We start from the raw sequence: 20,874 nt of genomic DNA on the forward strand, positions 1-20,874 counted from the left end.
GGTACAGCCTCCTATTAAGTTCTGGAACCATATATCTTGAGATGTATTACTTACCCATGGGGAGGGGCTGGCTTTGGGTGGGACTCCAGACATAGCACAGCAGATTCACCTTAAATAACCCAGAAGTCAGAAGGGAGACCCCAGTAAAGATACCCTGGAGAGGGGAATGGCTACCCGCTCCAGTATTCTTGCCTGGGGGACTCCATGGATAGAGGAGCCTGGCAGGCTATATACAGTCCATGAGGTTGCAGAGAGTCAGACACTGCTGAGTGCCTAACATCTCCATTCATTCACGCAGCAAAAGAAGTAGAAGACAGCTGTCAGGAAGACACTCGGTCTCGGGACTGGAAGGCCTCTGGGGCCCCAGCACCGCTCAGAAGGCAGAAGGGACACCATCCTCAAGACGCTCTGGCTCCATGGAGCTCCCGAGCTGGGCATGTTGCCGTCAGCCCAGGAGCCGAGGAGAGCTGAGGCAGCCCCGCAGTCAGAATGGTTTAGCACTTAACTGTTTAATTTCTTCAACAGAAGGGAAGTGGGGCTCCAGTTCAGCACCACAAGGGCAGTTCCCCTCCCCATGTGCCCGCTGCCTCCTTCTCTGCTGCCTCCCCTGGGAGCCCACAGGTCCACAGAGTTCCTGGCCTCTGGGATGTCGCCTCAGGTACCACCTGAGTTGGAGTAAGAAACACTATCTGGTCAGAGCAGAGTCGGAACCACCGAGCTGGGTACCGCTGGTGGCTGGGTGTCACCCAAACTTCCTGTGTCCCGCCACACCTCAGTGGGTCATCCCCCGGCCCTCGGAGATGATGTCCTCAGGTTGGGCACGCATGTACCACTCCACCCAGGAGCCGTCGTAGATGGGTACATCTGGCTTGCCGCAGAGGTAGGCCCCCAGGACCACATGGCAGGCTGTGACGCCGGAGCCGCACGTTGCCACCAGGGGCAGGGACAGGTCCACCTTCTTGTCCTGAAAGAGGCGGCGGATCTCCTCAGGGCTCTTCTCCAGGCCGTCCTCGGTCAGGAAGTCCGTGAAGGGGATGTTGATAGTGCCAGGGATGTGGCCGGGCTCGATGCCTGCAACAGGAGAGCAGGAGGCAGGGAACAAACATTTGTACAAGGGTGGTAGGAATGGCCCTTGCGGGACTGAGAACCTTCCATGCAGCCACACCACTACGCTCTCTAAGCATCATCTCCGGTAGTCCACACCACCAGGAAACCCAGGCAGCCACTGTCTACAGGGATCTGTTTTACAGGAGATGCTGAGGTTAACTACTGTCCAGTGTCACACATCTAGCGAATTGCTGCCTGGGATCTGAACCCAAGACTCAGACTCCACAGAAGCCACACTTTGCCCCAGGTTTCCTGAAGACTGACTGTGCTGACAATTAGAGGAAGTTCTAGGTAAATGGATGCTGGCATACTTGTTATTTTGCATGTGTGCATGCTCAGTAGCTTCAGTCACGTCCAACTCTCTGCAATCCCATGGACTATAGCCTGCCAGGCTCCTCTGTCCATTGGATTCTCCAGGCAAGAATACTGGAGTGGGTTGCCATTTCCTTCTCCATGGATGATGGGTGTTACTAAAGGCCCTCTTGGGTGGCATGGAGATATATCACATATCGTAAATAATAGTAATACACAGTAACAGGAATCACTGTAGCTGACCTTACTGAGGGTTTACTTTGTGCTAGGAGCCCCTCAGCTGTATTTTCCCCTTTAATCCTTGCTCTAATAGTATGGGAAAGCACAGATGAGGAGATTGAGGCACACAGAACAGACTGGCCCAAACTAGTTGGAGCAGAGAGGTCCCAGAGCCTGTGCTGCCAAGCAGGACCCACTGCCTGGGAGGGGGAGGGGCATGGAAGCTTCTCTGAGGAAGCCCTAAGGGTGAATAAGATTTCACCAGGTGGAAGGGTCTGGGTGGTAGAAGCTGAGAGCATCCCAGGCAAAGGGCATCAAGCAGGCTAGGTCTCAGGCTGTGGAGGGGGGACAATGGGGACGCTGATATTCTCCACTGATTTAGATGGAGCCTGTACACACATCAGCTCGTTTACCTTGACAACAGGCCAGCTGGGCGTTTATCCTTATCTTCCATTTACAAATGAGTGAGCACGACAAAGGTAAGCATTAAGCACCCCTGTAAAGACCCACAGCAAGGGAAGCACACATTAATTATCCCACTTCCCGTTTCTCAAGTGCATCCTGTATGTGCAAACACAGAACTAAGTGCTTAACACACTTGCTCTCATTTAACCCTCACTGCACCCTTTAAGCTCCATGTTCTGCCCTGACTTGACCCACGCAGAAGCTGTAGTTTGGAGACTAGGTGACCTGCCTGGTGTCACACAGCTAGTGCAAGCCGGGGAGGGCTCTGAACCCAGGCCGGGCTCTGGCTCGCTGCCCTACGTTGCTCCATCTCCCCCACCCCCACCCAGGGGCTAAGCTGAAGGGTCCCACAGGTTCAAGGTGGCATCCCTATTAGGCTGAACCATCTCAAACTGCCACTAACTTAGGTTCAAAAAAGCTTGGCCATCAGCAGTTTCCCACAGTCATGTCTACACAGCTCTGCAGGGTTCCCTGTGTTGGGACCTTGTGAATTCACCAAACCTCACTGGACTCCATCCAGCTGCTGGGTTAGTCTTCAGGACGCACTAGGAGCATGGATGGTCCTTGCCCTCAGATCACCCTAACAGTGCTAGGACAGGGTGAGCCCAAGCTGCTCTAGAAAAAGAAGCTCCAGCCAGCCCTGATTCAGGGGTAGCAGGATCCATTCAGGGAGAGCTTCCCAAAGGAAGTGGCAAGTTCCCTGCGCCCTCCTCAAAGCAGACATGAGAGAAACGACTAGGGGATTACTGGTTGTTCAGTGCAGTTAAAGGTACTGCACTGGGGTTCAACCCCTGGCTGCCTCCTGAGATCTGAGAAAAGGTGGCCCTTCTAAGGCTCCACATCCCCTTCTATATGAGAAGAGCACCCGTCTCGAGGGATTTTTTTTGGCTGTGTTGGGTCTTCGACAGAGCACAGGGGCTTCTCTTGTTGCAGAGAACAGGCTCTCTAGTTGTGGCTCGAGCTTAGTTGCCCTGCAGTTCCCCGATCAGGGATCGAACCCATGTGCTCTGCATTGGAAGGCAGATTTTTAACCACTGGACCACCAGGGAAAGAAGGAAATGGCAACCCCCCTTCAGTATTCTTGCCTGAAGAATCCCAGGGACAGAGAAGCCTGGTGGGCTACAGTCCATGGGGTCACAAAAGAGTCAAGACACGACTCACCGGCTAAACAACCACCAGGGAAGTCCTCTTGTGAGATCATTAAAAAGCTCACACCAAAGTGGTTATTGATCCACTTCTTTGTGGGGACCCCTTCCCAACCCTGCTCCTTACAGATGTGAAGCCTTAGAATGGCCACCTCTCCCTAGATCTCAGGAAGCAGCCACATGTTGAACTCCGTGGGGAACCCAGCCCATGTGGGAGAGGCCCTGCCCCAACCAAGGCCAGCAACCACCCTCTATTCAGCTTCGGCTCCAATCTGGGGCGGTAATCTCTCTACTTGAGGCTCCTCAGTCCTGCTCTCTGCTAGCCTTTGGCCCCTCTGACGACTTTCACTCTCCACTTTCTCTCTCCTCTTTCCTGGCTCCATCATCCTCAGAGATGGTGGTAGACCTGATCAAGCACCATCTATTTGGGGCTTTCCCCCAACTGGGCCTGTCCCCTCCTCCCATGTGGCATTGACCCCCATCCATAGTACTGGGAGGGGGCTGTTTGAACTCTCACACTTATACAGGGCATTCTGGGTTTCCAACTAGTTTGGGGGTGGAGGCGGGGCAAATATTACTGCCTCCACTTTAGAATAAAGCCCAGTGAGACGACAAGAAACTGAATCTCAGCCGGCACCCCCACGCTGTGGGGTGAATCTCAGCTGGCACTTCACCACCCCACCCTTTAAGGCAAAAGTGAGGTGGGGGCAGTGCTCAGGGTGCGCCCCAGGGACTCCTGGGCGCTTCGCGCATCGGTTACCGTCTCGGGGCTCGGGCTCCGTGCCCCGGAAGCGGCCGGCGGCGCGGGCATCCACCACCTGGAAGCGCCGGGATTCAATGTTCTCCTTGATGTCCTCGTACGTCTTGATGTAGGCCGGGTCCAGCACCGCGTGGAACTCTGCGGGCTCCGGACGGCTCTTCCCCGAGCTCAGCGGGAGGCCCTGGCGCAGCCAGTTGCGGAGGCCACCGTCAAGCAGAGATACGGTGCGGTGGCCGAAGACACGGAACATCCACCAGACGCGCGGCGCCGCATAGAGGCCCTGATCGCTGGCGTCGTAGACCACCACGTGGGTGGCGGTGCCCACGCCCAGGCGGCCCACATACTCTGAGAACTGCGCCGCGCTGGGCAGCATGTGGTCATAGGGTGACGTGCGGTCGCTGCACTGGTCGATGTCAAAGAAGGCAGCGCCCGGGATGTGGCGCTCCTCGAACTCGCGGCGCGCGTCGCGGCCCAGCTTGGCCAGGTACCAAGAGGCATCGAGCAGCCGCAGGGGCTGCGCAGCCGGTGGGGCCCGGAGCGCCTCGGCCACCCACTGCGCTGACACGAGCGCGCGGAAGAGCTGCTTCGAGGCCATGGCGGTGGCGACAGTGGGGCTGCAGGCCTGGGCGACAAGGAGGAGGTCAGAAGGATATTAAGGAAGAAGCCAGTGGCCCAGGGGCAGAGGCGGGGTCTAGGGCTGGAGGGCGCAGTGGAGCCTAGGGAGGGCAAAGTCCAGGGAACGCGGAAAACCTGCGGTGGTGAACCCAAGATACAGACTTAGATCACCGGGAACCTCCCTTCCCTTGCCCTGCTAAGCCTGGGATATGTACACAGAGCAATCAGCAGAATGACCATGACCCCTTAGAGGGAGCAAGGCGATGGCTCTCACCACTGCTTGAGGCGGGGTGTATAGGGAAAGAGCCCAATTAGGAGAAGGCCCTGCTGGCTTCCCAGGTGGCCCTAGTGGTAAAGAACCCACCTGCCAATGCAGGAGACATGAGACTTGAGTTCTATCCTTGGTTTGGCAAGATCCCCTGCAGAAGGGCATGGCAACCTATTCCAGTACTGTTGCCTGCAGAATCCCATGGACAGAGGAGCCTGGTGGGCTACAGTCCGTACATAGGGTCGCAGAGTCGGACAGGACTGAAGCGACTTAGCACGCAAGCTCCCGGCACTTTAAGGCAAGTAGGGGCAAAGTCTTAGCCCCTCCCTAAGGTGCAGCTCAGCTTTGCCTGCAATCAGCCAAGATCCCAGGTAGAATTCACCCATTCGTGAAACATTTCCGTAAACAGCCTTAGGGGACTAGCAACTGGAATTAGTAAATTAATCCTCCTTCAATTCAGTTCACTCAGTCGTGTCCGACTCTTTGTGACCCCATGGACTGCAGCACAACATGCTTCCCTATCCATCACCAACTCTCAGAGCTTGCTCAAACTTATGTCCATCAAGTTGGTGATGCCATCCATCCAACCATCTCATCCCCATGTGTGCTTTAATACTCACAACACCTTACAACACTGCAGGACACAGGATAGGCTCTCAGTTATTTATGAGTAAACTCAAGAAGGTTGGTATTCTTCTCATTGTTTCCTGGAGGGGACACTGAAGTTCACAGAAGTGCACTGAAGACCAAGGTCAACAGCAAAGAAGTGGTGGTGTTTCCAGGCTTCACAGCAACTGCCAGGCAGTTCAGCAAAGTCTGATTTCACCCTTTGAGTTTCCTCTCGGGCTTTGCTGGCCTGCAATGCAGGAGACTGGGGTTCAATCTCCTGGGGAAGATCCTCTGGAGAAGGAAATGTCAACCCACTCCAATATGCTTGTCTGGAGAATTCCACAGACAGAAGTCTGGCGGGCTACAGTCCATGGGATCGCAAAGAGTTGGACACGACCGAGTGGCTAACTTTCTTCCTCTCTGGAAACAGCGATTAGGGCCTCACTCCCCACCCTCTTCTCTCCCTTGCAGGCCAGCAGTTCTGAGTATAGCAGTTTACCAGCTCACCATGACAAGTCAGCTCACAGCCTTCCAGGACCAGGCTCCAAATGTGTGGACGCCCTAGGTGCCTTTGAGCAGGTTAGAGAAAGGTGCTCCTTCTGCCAGGCAGAGGCACAGTCTCTACCAGAGCACGTGGCTGGGTGAGTGGAGTGTGAGCTGCAGGTCAGCCCCACCCACTGCCTTGGCTGTGTACCCCCCAGTGCAGGGTGCAACCTTGCATCCATTCCAAGCAGCCCTGCCATGAAGGGGAAGGGGGTGGGTAGAGAATGGAGCATTTTGTGGAGTGCCCCTGCAAGCCATGTACTAAGCAACACAGTCTTCAGCAGTCACTGGGTGGGGTTGCCTGTTTCTGAATAAGACCACTGGTGGTTAGAGATAAAAATGCCTTGCCCTAGTCACAGAGCTGGTCAGGGGCAGCCTCAAGATTTACAATTGGGTTGTAACTTCTGAGGCTAAAGCTTCCCAACCTGAAGGTCAATGATGACCAGGGCATGTGTGTCCACAGTGTGATATCTGGTGCCCAGTCCCCTCCTCAGTCTCGGTACAGCCTGGCTTTTAGGAACCATGCTGCCCATGTGACCAGGCCCTGGGAGTTAGCAGCCACAGGCCTGCTCAAGAGAGTGTAATTGCAGGACTTCCCTGGTGGTCCCATGGTTAAGAATCTGCCTGCTGATGCAGGGAACATGGGGTCAATCCCAGGTCTAGGGAAATCCCACATGCTCAGGCTGTGGGGCAACTAAGCCGGTGTGCTGCAACTACTGAGCCTGTGCTCTAGAGCCCACGAGCCACACTCCTGAGCCCGAGTGCTGCATCCGCTGAAGCCCGCATGCCCCAGAGATGGTGCTCCACAACAAGAGAAGTCACCATAGTGAGAAGCCTGAGCACAACAAAGAACAGCCCCCGTTTGCCGCAACTGGAGAAAACCTGCGTGCAGCAACAAAGACCCAGTGCTGCCAAGAAGACAGAAAAGAGACACAACATAACTGTAGAAAGTCTGGAGTTCAGTGGGAGCAGAGGGGGCACACTAGCTCAGCCTGAGGTGTGAAGGTGGGGGGAAGGGAAAATCCAAGCTGATTTGTTCAGGGTGCGGCTGCCAGAGCCTTTGCCTAAGGGGTGATCCCAGTGCCTGTGGGTTACACTGCACTATGATTGTTGAGGGATTCGGCAGGCCTCTACCTGGTGTTGGAGGAGACTCTTGAGAGTTCCTTGGACTGCAAGGAGATCCAACCAGTCTATCCTAAAGGAAATCAGTCCTGGGTTTTCATTGGAAGGACTGATGTTGAAACTGAAACTCCAATACTCTGGCCACCTGATGCAAAGAGCTGACTCATTTGAAAAGACCCTGATGCTGGGAAAGATTGAAGGCAGGAAAAGGGGACGACAGAGGGTGAGATGGTTAGATGGCATCACCGACTCAATGGACATGAGTTTGGGTAAACTCCGGGAGTTGGTGATGGACAGGGAGGCCTGGCGTGCTGTGGTTCATGGGGTTGCAAAGAGTCAGAGACGACTGAGTGACTGAACTGAACTGAACTGAACTACCTGAAGACCCCATTGTGAACCACAGTAGCCCCTCCTCACTCCTCATTATTGAGGCTCCTTGGTTTTTTCCCCAGGGATCTATTTAGAGTGGAAAGAATGCTGACTTGGGAGCCAGAACCCCTCCAAAGTCAGTGCCAGTCCCATGCCCCTCTTAACCAGGTGTATGCTGGGTGGGCATGTGAGGCACCCAGCACCATTTCCATTTCTTATAATTGAGCTTCCAATCTTCATCTCTTAATGGTGAAAATTAAATAATGGACATCAAGTGTTAGTCACTCAGTCATGTCTGACTCTTTGTGGCCCCATGGACTTTAGCCATTAGGCTCCTCTGTCTATGGAATTCTCTAGGCAATAATAATGGAGTGGGTTGCCATTTCCTTCTCCAGGGAATCTTCCTGACCCAGGGATCAAATCCAGGTCTCCCGCATTGGAGGCAGATTCTTTACCAACTGAGCCACCAGGGAAGCCCAAATGAACATCAAAGCACCACCATAATGCCCTGCACATTGCTGGTTTTAATAATCGTTAAAGACAGCTTCATAAAAATCCCATTATTTCTTCAAAGCTACTCTCATGGGTGGCCTCTGTTCCATCGTCAGCAAGTCTAGAATCGGAACTTCAGAGGTCTAAGGTCATCCTGCCACACACACACAAACACACACACTCACACTCCCTATGCTGGATTGGCAGCTCCCATGAAGAAATGTAGGAGGTAGAGGAAGTTTTGGGAGAGCAGGCCGTGTGTGTCGCTGAAGGGTGTGGACCAGGTTCCGATGTGCTTGGGCAGGCATGGATGGCTGTAGGTGGAGCTGCTCCGGGAGTCAAGGACCCCCAGCCAAACAGGACAGCCCCAGGCCCATCTCCCGGGTGCACACTGTGCTAGGGGAGGTGTAAGCACCAGGCTGCCATCTGGGATGGGCCCTGGAATAGCAGGGTCCAGTCAGACTCGACTTCTACAAGGGCTTCCCTGGTCTTGTACTACCTGGCCCCCTCTCTCCCTTGACTGCAAAGCACAAAGCTCAGAGAATTCCCTGGGTAAATGCTTATCAAAGTATTAATTTTTTCAACTTTCCATGAGACTATCATTGTTTCAACATAAAAAGATTTTTTTCCAAGGGGGATGAGAAAAGCACTCCAAGCATACATAATAGCATATAAAAAACTGAGTATAGGGGGAGTAGGGGTGTCCCAATAGCTTGCAAGAAGCAGTTGTTAGATTTTCAGGAATTAAACCAACTGGTTGTTAAACACAGCCATTTTTAAAAATTAAATTATATTCACTTATAATGAAATAGGTTAAGGACAAAGGCAGTTTTTTTGGTTTTGTTTTTTAAATATGTAACTTCAGGGATGAGCAAGTAAACAAAAGCAGCCACTGCCACGTGGGCTTCAGATCCAGGATTAACAAATGGCCTGGCCTCAATGTTACCGCGAGCCCCTGGGCAACTCTTTTCCAAGTCTTTAAAGAAGTTTCTGAGCATTTCCCCTGAAATCAGGAACAAGAAAAGGGTGCCCACTCTCACCACTACTATTCAACATAGTTTTGGAAGTTTTGGCCACAGCAATCAGAGCAGAAAAAGAAGTGAAAGGAATCCAGATAGGAAAAGAAGAAGTGAAACTCTCGCTGTTTGCAGATGACATGATCCTCTACATAGAAAACCCTAAAGACTCTACCAGAAAATTACTAGAGCTAATCAACGAATGTAGTAAAGTTGCAGGATATAAAATTAACACACAGAAATCCCTTGCATTCCTATACACTAACAATGAGAAAACAGAAAGAGAAATTAAGGAAACAATACCATTCACCATTGCAACAAAAAGAATAAAATACTTAGGAGTATATCAACCTAAAAAAACAAAAAGACCTATACATAGAAAACTACAAAACACTGATGAAAGAAATCAAAGAGGACACAAACAGATGGAGAAAGATACCGTGTTCATGGATTGGAAGAATCAATATTGTCAAAATGGCTATACTACCCAAAGCAATCTATAGATTCAATGCAATCCCTATCAAGCTACCAATGGTATTTTTCACAGAACTAGAACAAATAGTTTCACAATTTGTATGGAAATACAAAATACCTCGAATAGCCAAAGTAATCTTGAGAAAGAAGAATGGAACTGGAGGAATCAACCTGCCTGATTTCAGACTATACTACAAAGCCACAGTCATCAAGACAGTATGGTACTGGCACAAAGACAGAAATATAGATCAATGGAACAGAATAGAAAGCCCAGAGATAAATCCACAAACCTATGGACACCTTATCTTCGACAAAGGAGGCAAGAATATACAATGGAAAAAAGACAACCTCTTTAACAAGTGGTGCTGGGAAAACTGGTCAACCACCTGTAAAAGAATGAAACTAGAACACTTTCTAACACCATACACAAAAATAAACTCAAAATGGATTAAAGATCTAAATGCAAGACCAGAAACTATAAAACTCCTAGAGAAGAACATAGGCAAAACACTCTCTGACATAAATCACAGCAGGATCCTCTATGACCCACCTCCCAGAATATAGGAAATAAAAGCAAAAATAAACAAATGGGACCTAATTAAACTTAAAAGCTTTTGCACAACAAAGGAAACTATAAGCAAGGTGAAAAGACAGCCCTCAGATTGGGAGAAAATAATAGCAAACAAAGCAATAGACAAAGGATTAATCTCAAAAATATACAAGCAACTCCTGCAGCTCAATTCCAGCAAAATAAATGACCCAATCAAAAAATGGGCCAAAGAACTAAACAGACATTTCTCCAAAGAAGACATACAGCTGGCTAACAAACACATGAAAAGATGCTCAACATCACTCATTATCAGAGAAATGCAAATCAAAACCACAATGAGGTACCATTACACGCCAGTCAGAATGGCTGCTATCCAAAAGTTTACAAGCAATAAATGCTGGAGAGGGTGTGGAAAAAAGGGAACCCTCTTACACTGTTGGTGGGAATGCAAACTAGTACAGCCGCTATGGAGAACAGTGTGGAGATTCCTTGAAAAACTGGAATTAGAACTGCCATATGACCCAGCAATCCCACTTCTGGTCATACACGCTGAGGAAACCAGATCTGAAAGAGACACATGTACCCCCAATGTTCATCGCAGCACTATTTATAATAGCCAGGACATGGAAGCAACCTAGATGTCCATCAGAAGACGAATGGATAAGGAAGCTGTGGTACATACATACCATGGAATATTACTCAGCCATTAAAAAGAATTCATTTGAATCAGTTCTAATGAGATGGATGAAACTGGGAGCTCATTATACAGAGTGAAGTAAGCCAGAAAGATAAAGACCAATACAGTATACTAACACATATATATGGAATTTAGAAAGATGGTAATGATAACCCTATATGCAAAACAGAAAAAGAGACACAGATCTACAGAACAGACTTTTAGACTCTGTGGGAGAAGGCGAGGGTGGGATGTTTCGAGAGAACAGCATTGAAACATGTATATTATCTAGGGTGAAACAGATCACCTGCCCAGGCTGGATGCATGAGACAAGTGCTCAGGCCTGGTGCACTGGGAAGACCCAGAGGAATCGGGTGGAGAGGGAGGTGGGAGGGGGGATCGGGATGGGGAATACATGTAAATCCATGGCTTATTCATGTCAATGTATGACAAAAACCACTACAATACTGTAAAGTAATTAGCCTCCAACTAATAAAAATAAATGGAAAAAAAAAAGAAAGTTTCTGGCCTACTCCCAGGGTTGTTATGGGAAGTAAGTGACAGCCATAGGAGTCCCCAGTAAAGCGCCTCAGCAAGCAGGCCTTGACAAATGTTAGTTTGGTTTCACTCCAGCAAGTTCTTTGCCAGTTTGTCCTCCTGGAGCCTGTGGGTCAGTTGGCCTTCTCCCGGTCAGGGTTTATTAGTCCTCCTCCCTGTCACCAGGTGACATCACCCTCCCCCTGCCACCTAACCCCGACCCCACCCAGCGAGCCGCCCCCCAGCAGCCGCGGACAGCCGTCCTGGGGGTGAAGCCTGGGGTGCGTCTTCCCTCCTAGACTACGGCCCCTTGCTCTACTCAGGCCCCTCGGGAGAGCCCCACGCTGCGCACCCCGACGATCGGCCTCCCCCTAAAGAAAGGCAAGATCCACGCCTCAGCAGTTACCGGAGTCTCGGGCTCCGGGCTTCCGGGTTCCGCCATGACCTCGCGCAAAGATCCCCCTCCCCTCAGAAGTCCCGTCCTCCCGCCACAAACCTGCTGCGGGCCAAAGGGAGGAGACTCCGGCACAGCCCACCGCCCGGGCCACTGGGAGCCTCGGCTGCCGGCGCCTTCCACTGGCCGGGCCGGGTGGGGGGACGCCCGCGTCGCCGAGCCCCGCCCCGCGCCGCCCCCTGCGGTCCGGCTTCCTCCCCGGGTCCGGGCGGGTTCGAGACGCGCAGCGAGCCCGGGGACTGGCCGGGGGCGGGCGCGGCGCCGGGCGGGGACGCATGAAGTGGCGGGCGGCGCGTGATCCCCCCCGCGGGCGGCGGCGCGATGGTGTGGGCCGGCCGGGGAGTTGAGGGCTCCGGGTTTGAACCTGCCAACTTCTCCAGCGGGCAGGGGCAAGCGCCAGGGCGGCGGCGAGGGCGAGTGAGTGCGGCGGGGTGGGGCTGCGGTAGGCGCCCGGGCCGCTGGGGATTGGGCCGCCGGCCAAACTACCTGCGACCCTGGGGAGGGTCCCGGTGGCGAGAGCGGGGCGGGGGTGCCCCGGAAACCCTGGACCCAACTGGGGCAGAGGGCACCGGGCTGGGCCGGACGTGGGCATTTAGGACGCGGGCGACCCCAGGTTGCTGAGAGGCTGCAGGAAGGTTTGCGAGGCGAGAGGCGCGGATGAGGGCGGCTGCGGGCCTCCAGCGGACCATTTCCCATGCGCCCACTCCCCTACGCTCCCAGGAAGGGGTCTCTAAGCCCAAGATGCATTCTCCTCCCATCTTGGACATCTTTTCGCTGCTCCTGGAGAATCCTGAGGGAGAGTATAGTAGCTTCTAGGGCCAGACGCCCTCCCAGCCAGCTCCTCGATCCCCAGCCCTCTCGCTCCACCCACTTCTGCGCGGGCGGGGGGCGCAGGGAGCGGCGGAAGCAGGCTTTCCCTAGGGAATCTGCAAACCTAACCCACTGCACACCCCAACCCTGCCGGGTTGCCATAAACACGACACCCCTGGGGGAGTGCAGTGGGGGGAAAGCTCCTCCTCCCAGGCCCCAGTCCACTGCACGGACAGTCCTCACGCCGATCTCTTTCCTGGTTCCCACCCGCGCCAGGTGCCACGGAGAGCTGACACCATGGTTCAGCAGGTGCTCTACCGAGCGCTGGTCTCCACCAGGTGGCTGGCGGAGTCCGTCCGGGCTGGCAAGCTGGGCCCTGGCCTTCGGGTGTTGGACGCGTCCTGGTACTCGCCGGGCACCCGCGAGGCCCGCAAGGAATACCTGGAGCGCCATGTGCCCGGCGCCTCCTTCTTTGACATAGAGGAGTGTCGGGACAAGGCCTCGCCCTACGAGGTGATGCTGCCCAGCGAGGCGGGCTTCGCCGACTACGTGGGCAGTCTGGGCATCAGCAACGACACGCATGTGGTGGTGTACGATGGTGACGACCTGGGCAGTTTCTATGCGCCGCGGGTCTGGTGGATGTTCCGTGTGTTTGGCCACCGCACCGTGTCCGTTCTCAATGGTGGCTTCCGGAACTGGCTGAAGGAGGGCCACCCGGTGACATCTGAGCCCTCACGCCCAGAGCCAGCCATCTTTAAAGCCACGCTGAACCGCTCCCTGCTCAAGACCTACGAGCAGGTGCTGGAGAACCTAGAATCAAAGAGGTTCCAGCTGGTGGATTCACGGGCCCAAGGGCGATACCTGGGCACACAGCCGGAGCCAGATGCAGTAGGTAGGTGCCCCGTAGGGGGATAGTCCCTGGGGAGCAATGCACATGGAGAGATGGGGAGTAGGATGTCTGGGACCCTCTCCAGGTTTTGCCCTCAGCAGCCCCCAGGAGGGCCTCCTTCTTTCCATCTATAAAATGAAAGGGGAGTGCCCAACCTAAGGTTTTTCCAGTTGTGATGCATGGTAACGGACACATGCCTTCCCGTAGCCACATGCAAAGGCACAACCGAATATCTGTGTGGAGTGGCATCAGCAGAGGTAACTGACAACATATCCACCTGCATCCATGCCCACGCACTAGGTCCCCAACATGCTCAATAGTATCCATGAGCCACACAAATACCGCTGTACAGAAGTCTCCTCAGGACCCCGTGAGTTCTTCAGAAATTCTTAGCAACATGAACAGTGCTATTTCCCAGCCCCCCCCTCCCTCTTCCAGCTCTCCCAGACCCCCTGACCTTCCTTAGGTTGCTTGCTTAGCTTAGTGGCAGAGTCCAGAGTTGAACCCAGTACTGCCTAGTTTCAAACCAGGATGCAGCACCGTCCTGCCTCACCCTCACCTCCTGGGGCCAGCAGGGAGCCCCTTCGCCAGGCATCTCTAAGGATATGGCTCATGAGTCCCCTTCTGTAGACAAAGAGGGAGGGTTCTACACTGGTGGAAGTTGGGGTGGGGTGAGTCTCAGAACTGCATTCTAGAACCTCCTAACAGGACCACAGAGGTCTTGCCATCACCCTCCTCCTGAACACCTCCGGTGGCCGCGACCTCACTGCTCTCAGGGCACAGGATGGCCTGGAGGTGCTGCAGCGCTGTCCTCAGGAAACCTCTGTGGAATCCACCTCCTGTGCAACATTTGGACTAACTTGTTGAAAAGTCTCTTCCTTTCTGTGCCTCTGTGAAGAGCATTGTGAAAGCCACTCCAACACTCTTAGAACTGGAGGCTATGAAAGGTCACCTCTCTGCTCAGAGGGGAGGCTGTGGTGCACAGAGGAAGGTGTGTGTCAAGGCCACTTGGGTAGTTGGAGGCAGAACCAGGAAGGCACAGGACTCTGTCCTCCCTGTGGTAGCTTTCTCCAGGACTGTGTTTTTCCTGCCCAACTTGCTCTCTAAAGGTCTGAAGTTGAAGATTCAAGTTTGTTTAGCTCCTGGCACCAGCTCCTGCAACCCCCTCCTGGCCTTGGTTCAAGGCACCTTCCATTCCTTGGCACTTGACATGCCACTGCAGGGAGGAGAGGTGGAATTGTTTCTCTAGTTATCCCCCAGCTTGCCCTGAAGCAAACAGAATAAATGAGCGGAGGGCGTAGAGATGCCGGATTCGGCCTCCATTTTCCCACTTTAGAGATGAGGAAACTGAGGCTCAGAGAGGGGGAAAAGCCAGCTGCTGCAGGTAGGACCTCCTGCAAGCCCCCGATTCTAAAGTCCTGGCTCCTGTCTTGTAGCCAGCTTCTCCCCTCCAGTTCCCATCTGGAGACCAGGGAGTATAGGCCCCAGTTTGAATCCTGCTCCTCCTTTATGCTGGGACCTCAGTCAGTTCATTGCTCAGCCTCTCTGTGTTCCCTTATAAAATGAAAAGAGTAATGCCAGCCCTACCCACCTGGCTATGTATTTATTAATCAGCAATGGCTGGAGGTACTTTGAAAAGGATGAAGAAAAGTGCAAAGCCTGGGGCTATCTGTAAAGCCTCTCTAAGAGGGTTTGCTGGCCTCCTGTACAAGACATTAGGCACATGAGGCTCTGCTGAGCTCATGGGATCAGGGAGGCACCCCATGGGCTCAGCCATCCGGATATAACACCCAGGGGAGTATGTGTGGCAGGCCCTGGGTGTCCCTGGAAGGAATGACCCCCAAGAGGAGCTGGAAGCAGGGCCTTAGAAACCCCACAGCCACTTTCTGCCCATTTCAGGCAAGCAGCCTCCCACCTGGCCTCAGCTATGTGCTCCCAGTACCTTTGGTCCTGTTTGTAAGAGGAGAAAAGTGAGAGTCGGACAGACCTGAGTTTACATCCTTGTGTGGAACTTAGGTGTGGCCTCAGGCCTGTCCCTTCACCTCTGAACCCTCCTATTGAACGCCATCGCTGACCTTATAGGAGGAGCCTTAGGAATGGGAGAGAACAGAGTTGGGAGTTGATCCAGCTCAGTGTCTTTATAAACCTTATTCTCTTTTTCTTCTCTCTGCTTGGAAGGAAGTGGGGTCCATGAGGGTCAAGAGGGAGAACATTGACCCCTTAATGCATGCTGTTAGTTGCCGGACCCTTTATATACATTCTCCCCAGGGCAGCTGCAGCAGGGGAGGCAGGTGGGGGTTCCAAGTGGTCCCACTTTGCAGGTAGGGAAAGGAAGCAGAAACTTCTGCAGTGAGACACTGAGGCCAAGACTCGACCCCAGTCACAGGATCAAAATGGGGTTATTTCCCAAGGCCACACTGCTGTGTCAATAAGCACGGGGTGGTCATAGCTCCAAAGTGTTGCTTCATATTGCTTCATGGGGTCATGTGACTTCTGCCTGTGTGTCTTCCCAGGGCTGCGGACTGGGGTAGGAGGGGGTAGGGGGTGCCAAGTTGACTCCCAGCAGGCAGGGCTGGGGGCTGCCTGCGCTGGCTTCCTTGGTGTCTAGGAGGAAAGCAAGATAGAGCTACTCAGGTTTTCCTGGCCTTGAAAGCCCCTTATCAGTGACCTGCGGGATGCTAACTTGCCAACTGGACTTCCATCTTCTTGGCCAAAGCTGGAACACCAAGTCCCAGACCTCTGAACTGGTCATCACGAGAGGTCATCTCAGCCCGCCTCAGCCGCTCTTTCTAGGAAGGCTCAGGGTAGTCAGAGTGCACAGGCTTTGAGGCTGGACACACCTGCGTGCACATCACACCTGTGCTGTGTGTCATGGGGCGAGTTATCTCACCTCTCTGAGCCTGGGCCCCCTGTGAGTGCCAGGAGGCCCATCTGTATGGTGTGCGGACTGAGGAAAAGTTGTTCAGATAAGCCGTCTGGGTGCCTGATGCCAGAGGTTTGGCCTGGTGGCTGGGGAGATAGCCACAAGCCTGCAGGGGAAGCTGGGCCTGGAGGAACAGCAGGAGTCCTTGCCCCTGGGTGCAAAGTGCCTTTCCCCTAGTTGGCTGGTCTCCAGCCAAGTTCATCCCAGCCCTCCCCCTACGCAGGCAGCCAGTTTCTGCTCATTTAAATTCCTCCGACAGGCCCTGAGCACTGGCTGGCAGAAAGGGAGGGCCTCCAACTCCTGAGGCTTGCCCAGGGTGGGGGCCAGAGTCTACAGAACACCCTCTCCACCCCTACCACCACCACTTTTTTACCCAGCAGAGGTGTCTTTTCTGTAATTAGAAAAAAACAATAAAGCTGTTTCATCAGGGATGGGTGGAAAGAAATGAAACAGCATTCAGAACTCAATAAACACTGATGTTTTTTAATGTACTTCATCCAGCCCACTACCTGGGTACGGAATCTTTTTTTTTTTTTTTTTTTTGCCTGCATGGGATTTCAGTTCCCCGACCAGGGCCCCAGCAATTAAAGCCCAGAATCCTAACCACTAGGCTACCAGGGAGCTCCCTGAGACATTTTAAGTTGGTTTCTTGGAAAAGAACACCCTTGGAGCCAACAGACCAATTGTGCCTCATCGGTAGGGTCAGTTCACATCAGATCTCAGATCAAAATTTCCAGACAAAAGGATGAAATCACAACAGGAATAAAGTGTTAGTCGCCCAGTCATGACTCTTTGGAACCCCATTTACTGTAGCCCTCCAGGCTCCTCTGTCCATGGAATTTCCCAGGCAAGAATACTCAACCCATAAATCACTATAATTTAGTAAGTCAGGACATCTATAGTCAATCAAAGGAACTCGACTGGGCCAGCAACATGGCGCAGAGAATTTCAAATTCTCTCTGGCCTTTAGGTGAGGAGAACGGGACACTGTTGGCATGATTGCCCTCCTCATGGGTGCCCAGGTTGTTAAGGTCTTTTATCTGCGGAAGCTGACTTCCCCACAAGCCTGTGAGATAGGTGTGGTTAGCTCCTCATTTCCCAGGTGGAAAACTGAGGCTCAGACATACAGGGCACAGCTGCCTTCATGCTGCCCCAGGATGTGCCCTGGTTACCCTGGTCAGATCTGTCTGTCACGCTGCTGCCCACCTGGTCCTGCCCCACAGTCTGGGTTAAGCAGGGGCTGTAGGAGACAAGGAGGCCCCACTCCCAGTGGGCACTCCAGTCTGCCACGGTGTGGGGCGCTTGAGGAAGAGGAGTGACCAGGGCCACGCTGGGGGCTGGACCTTGGCCTTGGCCTTGCATGTGGCATCAGCTCAGCCATGGCCGAGTTCCATTTGCCCCACATGGTGGTTATTCTGAAGCCCAGACTTGGCTGAGGGGCCTGACTAGGTGTAGAGAAGTTTCTGGAATGAACCCTGGAGCTAGCCTAAACCCCTATTCTGCTTCTGTCAAAGGCTCTTAGGGTTGCTAGGAAGGTCCTCAAGGACCACAGGGCCCCCACGCTCACCTGCCCCCAGGGTAGGTGGGAAAGTGATGGAGAAGCAGCAGCACCTGAGGGCGGTGAGCCAATTGAGATAGTCGGTGCTTTACCCTTGACAGCAGCCCTTCCCCCGTTACCCATGGGGACACAGGCTCAGAGAGGTGGGGCCTCTTCTCTGCTTAAGGTCACTCCTCGGTAAGTGGCAGAGCTGGGATTTGAACTTCCGTCTAATAACAGATCACAGGCTCTTTACACATTGTGGGCTTGACAGGAAAACCAGGGGACTCGGCACAATCCTGGCCCTGCCTTTACCTCGCTGTGTTGCCTCGGGCTAGCCTTTTCACTTTGTCAAGCAGCAGTGTACTCCTCTGTAAAACAGAGCGACCTTATATTTAGTGAATCGTGGTTATATATTTAAACTCTATCTTCCTTGCTAGACTGTAATCTCCCTGAGAGCATGGTCTGTGTCTCCCCTTCACCCATGTTCTTAGCAATTAGCACACCCCATAGCATTTACATTCCTCATCCCATTTGCTCTTCTCCACAGCCCTATATTATAGGAATGTAACACTGAGCCCATTTGACAGATGAGAAAACAGGTTCAGAGAGGTGAAGCAATTTGCCCAAGATAAAGGTTAGTAGATGGTAGAGCCGAGACTCTTCCCTGTCCTCTCAAGCAGGTAGAATAAACCTGTATCAGGTAGATTTGGTGGGGGGTGGGAGTGGTGGTCATGAGCATTGGATGTAGCCAGGGCTGGAATAAATTGAGCTCTGAGAAAGGCAAGGACGTAATTTTTTGTTTGCAAAGCTCTCTATCCTCATAACCATTTGATTCTGACCTCCAGGCCCACTTCCCCCAACCCCCTGTGCTGCTCCTAACCCTGTCCTGTCCTCTGCCTTCGCCCAGGACTGGACTCAGGTCATATCCAAGGCTCGGTCAACATGCCTTTCATGGACTTCCTGACAGAGGATGGCTTTGAAAAGAGCCCGGAGGAGCTCCGTGCCATGTTCGAGGCCAAGAAGGTGGACCTCGCAAAGCCCCTCATTGCCACATGCCGGAAGGGTGTCACTGCCTGCCACATTGCCCTGGCCGCTTACCTCTGTGGCAAGCCCGATGTGGCCATCTACGATGGCTCCTGGTTTGAGTGGTTCCATCGGGCCCCCCCGGAGACCCGGGTGTCCCAGGGGAAGGGTGGGAAGGCCTAGTGGTGGCCTCTTCTCCCCTTGCCCACAACTCCTGCCGGTGGAGTGATCCGGCATGGCCTGCAGCTAATCTTTACCTCCTCAGCCAGGGAAATTGACAAGTTTTTAGAATTAATGTGTAGAGTGCTCCTTTCCCCAAAAACACTGGAATAAACTTGGCCTTTTCAAGTAGCTGTGTGTGCCTCTTTCTCCCTGGTTCCATCCTTGCCTTGTACTTCCTTCTCTTTCAAATTCCTTAGAACCTACCAAGGAAGGAAATGTCACAGCAGCCCCCACATTGGGAATATCACTTTATTATTTAGTTTTGGCAAAAGAAGTTGCCTGTTGATGGCTGTCAGATGGAGCACACCAGGACCTTACCTGGAAAGGGTATCAGTAAGCCAGAAAGAGGGTGAGCCCCAGGCTTGCTGGGGGCCACCCCTTCCTGCTGTGGGTCCAGCCCTGTGGGAGGAGGGGGTGGAAGAGAAGACAACTGGTCTTCCACTTGAAATGAGTGTTCAGAGCAGTGTCCCACAGGCCCTGGGGTCTTTCAGAAGTGGTGATGCTCAGATGATGCTCAGTGAACCCAACGTTCACTGCAGCATGCTTTACAATAAGCAAGACATCGAAGTAACCTAAATGTCCATCAACAGATGGATGGATACAGAAGATGTGGTATGTATTATATATCCAATGGAATATTGCTAAGCCATAAAAAAAGAATGAGATAATGCCATTTGTAGCAACATGGAGGGCCTGGAGATTATCATACTAAGTGAGGTAAGTCAGAGAAAGATAAACATCGCATGATATCACTTACATGTGGAATCTAAAAAGATAAAACAAGTGAACTTACTTACAAAACAAAAACAGACTCACAGTCCTCAAAAACAAATTTATGGTTACCAAAGGGGAAAGGTTGGGGGTGGGGGGCAAATTAGGAGTTTGGAATTAACATATACTGACTTCTTAATGTAACATAGGTAATCAACAAGGACTTGTATATCGCAGGGAACTCTACTCAATATTCTTTAATAACCTATATGGGAAAGGAATCTGAAAAAATAAATATATGTATAACTGAATCACTTTGCAGTACACCTGAAACACAACATGATAATTATATGGTAGTATAAAGAAAAATTAAATTAAAAAAAAGTAGATAGGCCAAAGGAAGGTGGTCTCTACCTTGGGTGTCTTTCCTGGCTCAGAATAAGACCTTTCGAGGAGTGATGAGGGGAGAGACCAGAGAAACAGATTCAGTCCCTGGGAGAAGGTCTCAGAGCTCTGGCATCAGGAATCAGGAAGCTGCGAGAAGACAGTAACCTTGGGGCTTAAGGGGAAGAGAGGAGATCCTCGCTGTTCCACCCCTGCTCTCATTTTGCTCTGATCCCGCATCCCTTTGAAACCAGCTCAGACAGCTCCAGGTACATCTTTCTTTTCCCTCCCCACTCCCCTTAACCTACTTTATGCTCAGAATCACACCTGGGCCTTTAATAGTCTAGTCTCTTCTAACTGGTCATCAAGACCCAGCTCAAATGGCCCGTCTGTGAGCCCCGCATCTTTTTCCCTAGATAAAACTAATTACCCTCTCTTCTTAACAAATTTGTAATCCCAAGAACATCCTTTACACTTGATGGCATCTGAGCCATCTGTGCCTAACATGCAACCAAACCTATGAAGAATACTTGGGACACTTTGAGTGGATGAGAGAGTGAGCAATGCCTGGAGGCCCCTGCTGCCCGCTCAGTCCTGGCTCTCCCCGGCCTCTGTTGCCCAGGGTGGGCTTATCAGCCC

The 20,874-nt window shown here is 52.5% G+C and overlaps 2 protein-coding genes across 9 annotated transcripts; one reads left to right on the forward strand and one right to left on the reverse strand.

Annotated features, from left to right (window-relative positions):
• Positions 1 to 493: 493 nt before the first annotated feature.
• Positions 494 to 11,969, reverse strand: MPST (mercaptopyruvate sulfurtransferase). Of its 8 annotated transcripts, none has more exons than XM_070453945.1 (4): positions 11,776 to 11,863; positions 4,988 to 5,747; positions 4,009 to 4,630; positions 494 to 1,071 (listed from the first exon to the last, which is right to left on the reverse strand). In XM_070453945.1, the coding sequence occupies exons 2-4, from the start codon at positions 5,054 to 5,056 to the stop codon at positions 773 to 775; spliced, it is 990 nt and encodes a 329-aa protein (XP_070310046.1). In that variant the 5' UTR covers positions 5,057 to 5,747; positions 11,776 to 11,863; the 3' UTR covers positions 494 to 772. The 8 variants fall into 8 exon arrangements, with proteins under 8 accessions (XP_070310046.1, XP_020735398.1, XP_020735397.1 ...); XM_020879739.2 differs by lacking the exon at positions 11,776 to 11,863 and adding an exon at positions 11,686 to 11,758 and having other exon boundaries at positions 5,517 to 5,747; XM_020879738.2 differs by lacking the exon at positions 11,776 to 11,863 and adding an exon at positions 11,686 to 11,758 and having other exon boundaries at positions 5,512 to 5,747.
• Positions 11,970 to 12,048: 79 nt separating this feature from the next.
• TST (thiosulfate sulfurtransferase) lies at positions 12,049 to 19,269 on the forward strand. The gene is made up of 3 exons (XM_020879730.2): positions 12,049 to 12,150; positions 12,820 to 13,435; positions 18,803 to 19,269. Exons 1-3 carry the CDS (start codon positions 12,055 to 12,057, stop codon positions 19,099 to 19,101), a joined length of 1,011 nt encoding a protein of 336 aa, XP_020735389.2. The 5' UTR covers positions 12,049 to 12,054; the 3' UTR covers positions 19,102 to 19,269.
• The last annotated feature ends 1,605 nt before the right edge of the window (positions 19,270 to 20,874 follow it).

Source organism: Odocoileus virginianus, chromosome 23 (assembly GCF_023699985.2).
Source record: "Odocoileus virginianus isolate 20LAN1187 ecotype Illinois chromosome 23, Ovbor_1.2, whole genome shotgun sequence".
Classification (NCBI taxonomy): domain Eukaryota; kingdom Metazoa; phylum Chordata; class Mammalia; order Artiodactyla; family Cervidae; genus Odocoileus; species Odocoileus virginianus.

Coding starts and splice junctions, on each gene's coding strand:
- MPST (XM_070453943.1), bottom strand. CDS start 11,721: ATGGCGGAACCCGGAAGCCCGGAGCCCGAGACTCCGGTAACTGCTGAG. Junction 4,631..11,631: donor GGGGGAGGCCGATCGTCGGG/GTGCGCAGCGTG, acceptor CTTGTCGCCCAG/GCCTGCAGCCCCACTGTCGC. Junction 1,072..4,008: donor GGAGCCCGAGCCCCGAGACG/GTAACCGATGCG, acceptor CTCCTGTTGCAG/GCATCGAGCCCGGCCACATC.
- TST (XM_020879730.2), top strand. CDS start 12,055: ATGGTGTGGGCCGGCCGGGGAGTTGAGGGCTCCGGGTTTGAACCTGCC. Junction 12,151..12,819: donor CAGGGCGGCGGCGAGGGCGA/GTGAGTGCGGCG, acceptor CACCCGCGCCAG/GTGCCACGGAGAGCTGACAC. Junction 13,436..18,802: donor GCCGGAGCCAGATGCAGTAG/GTAGGTGCCCCG, acceptor GCCTTCGCCCAG/GACTGGACTCAGGTCATATC.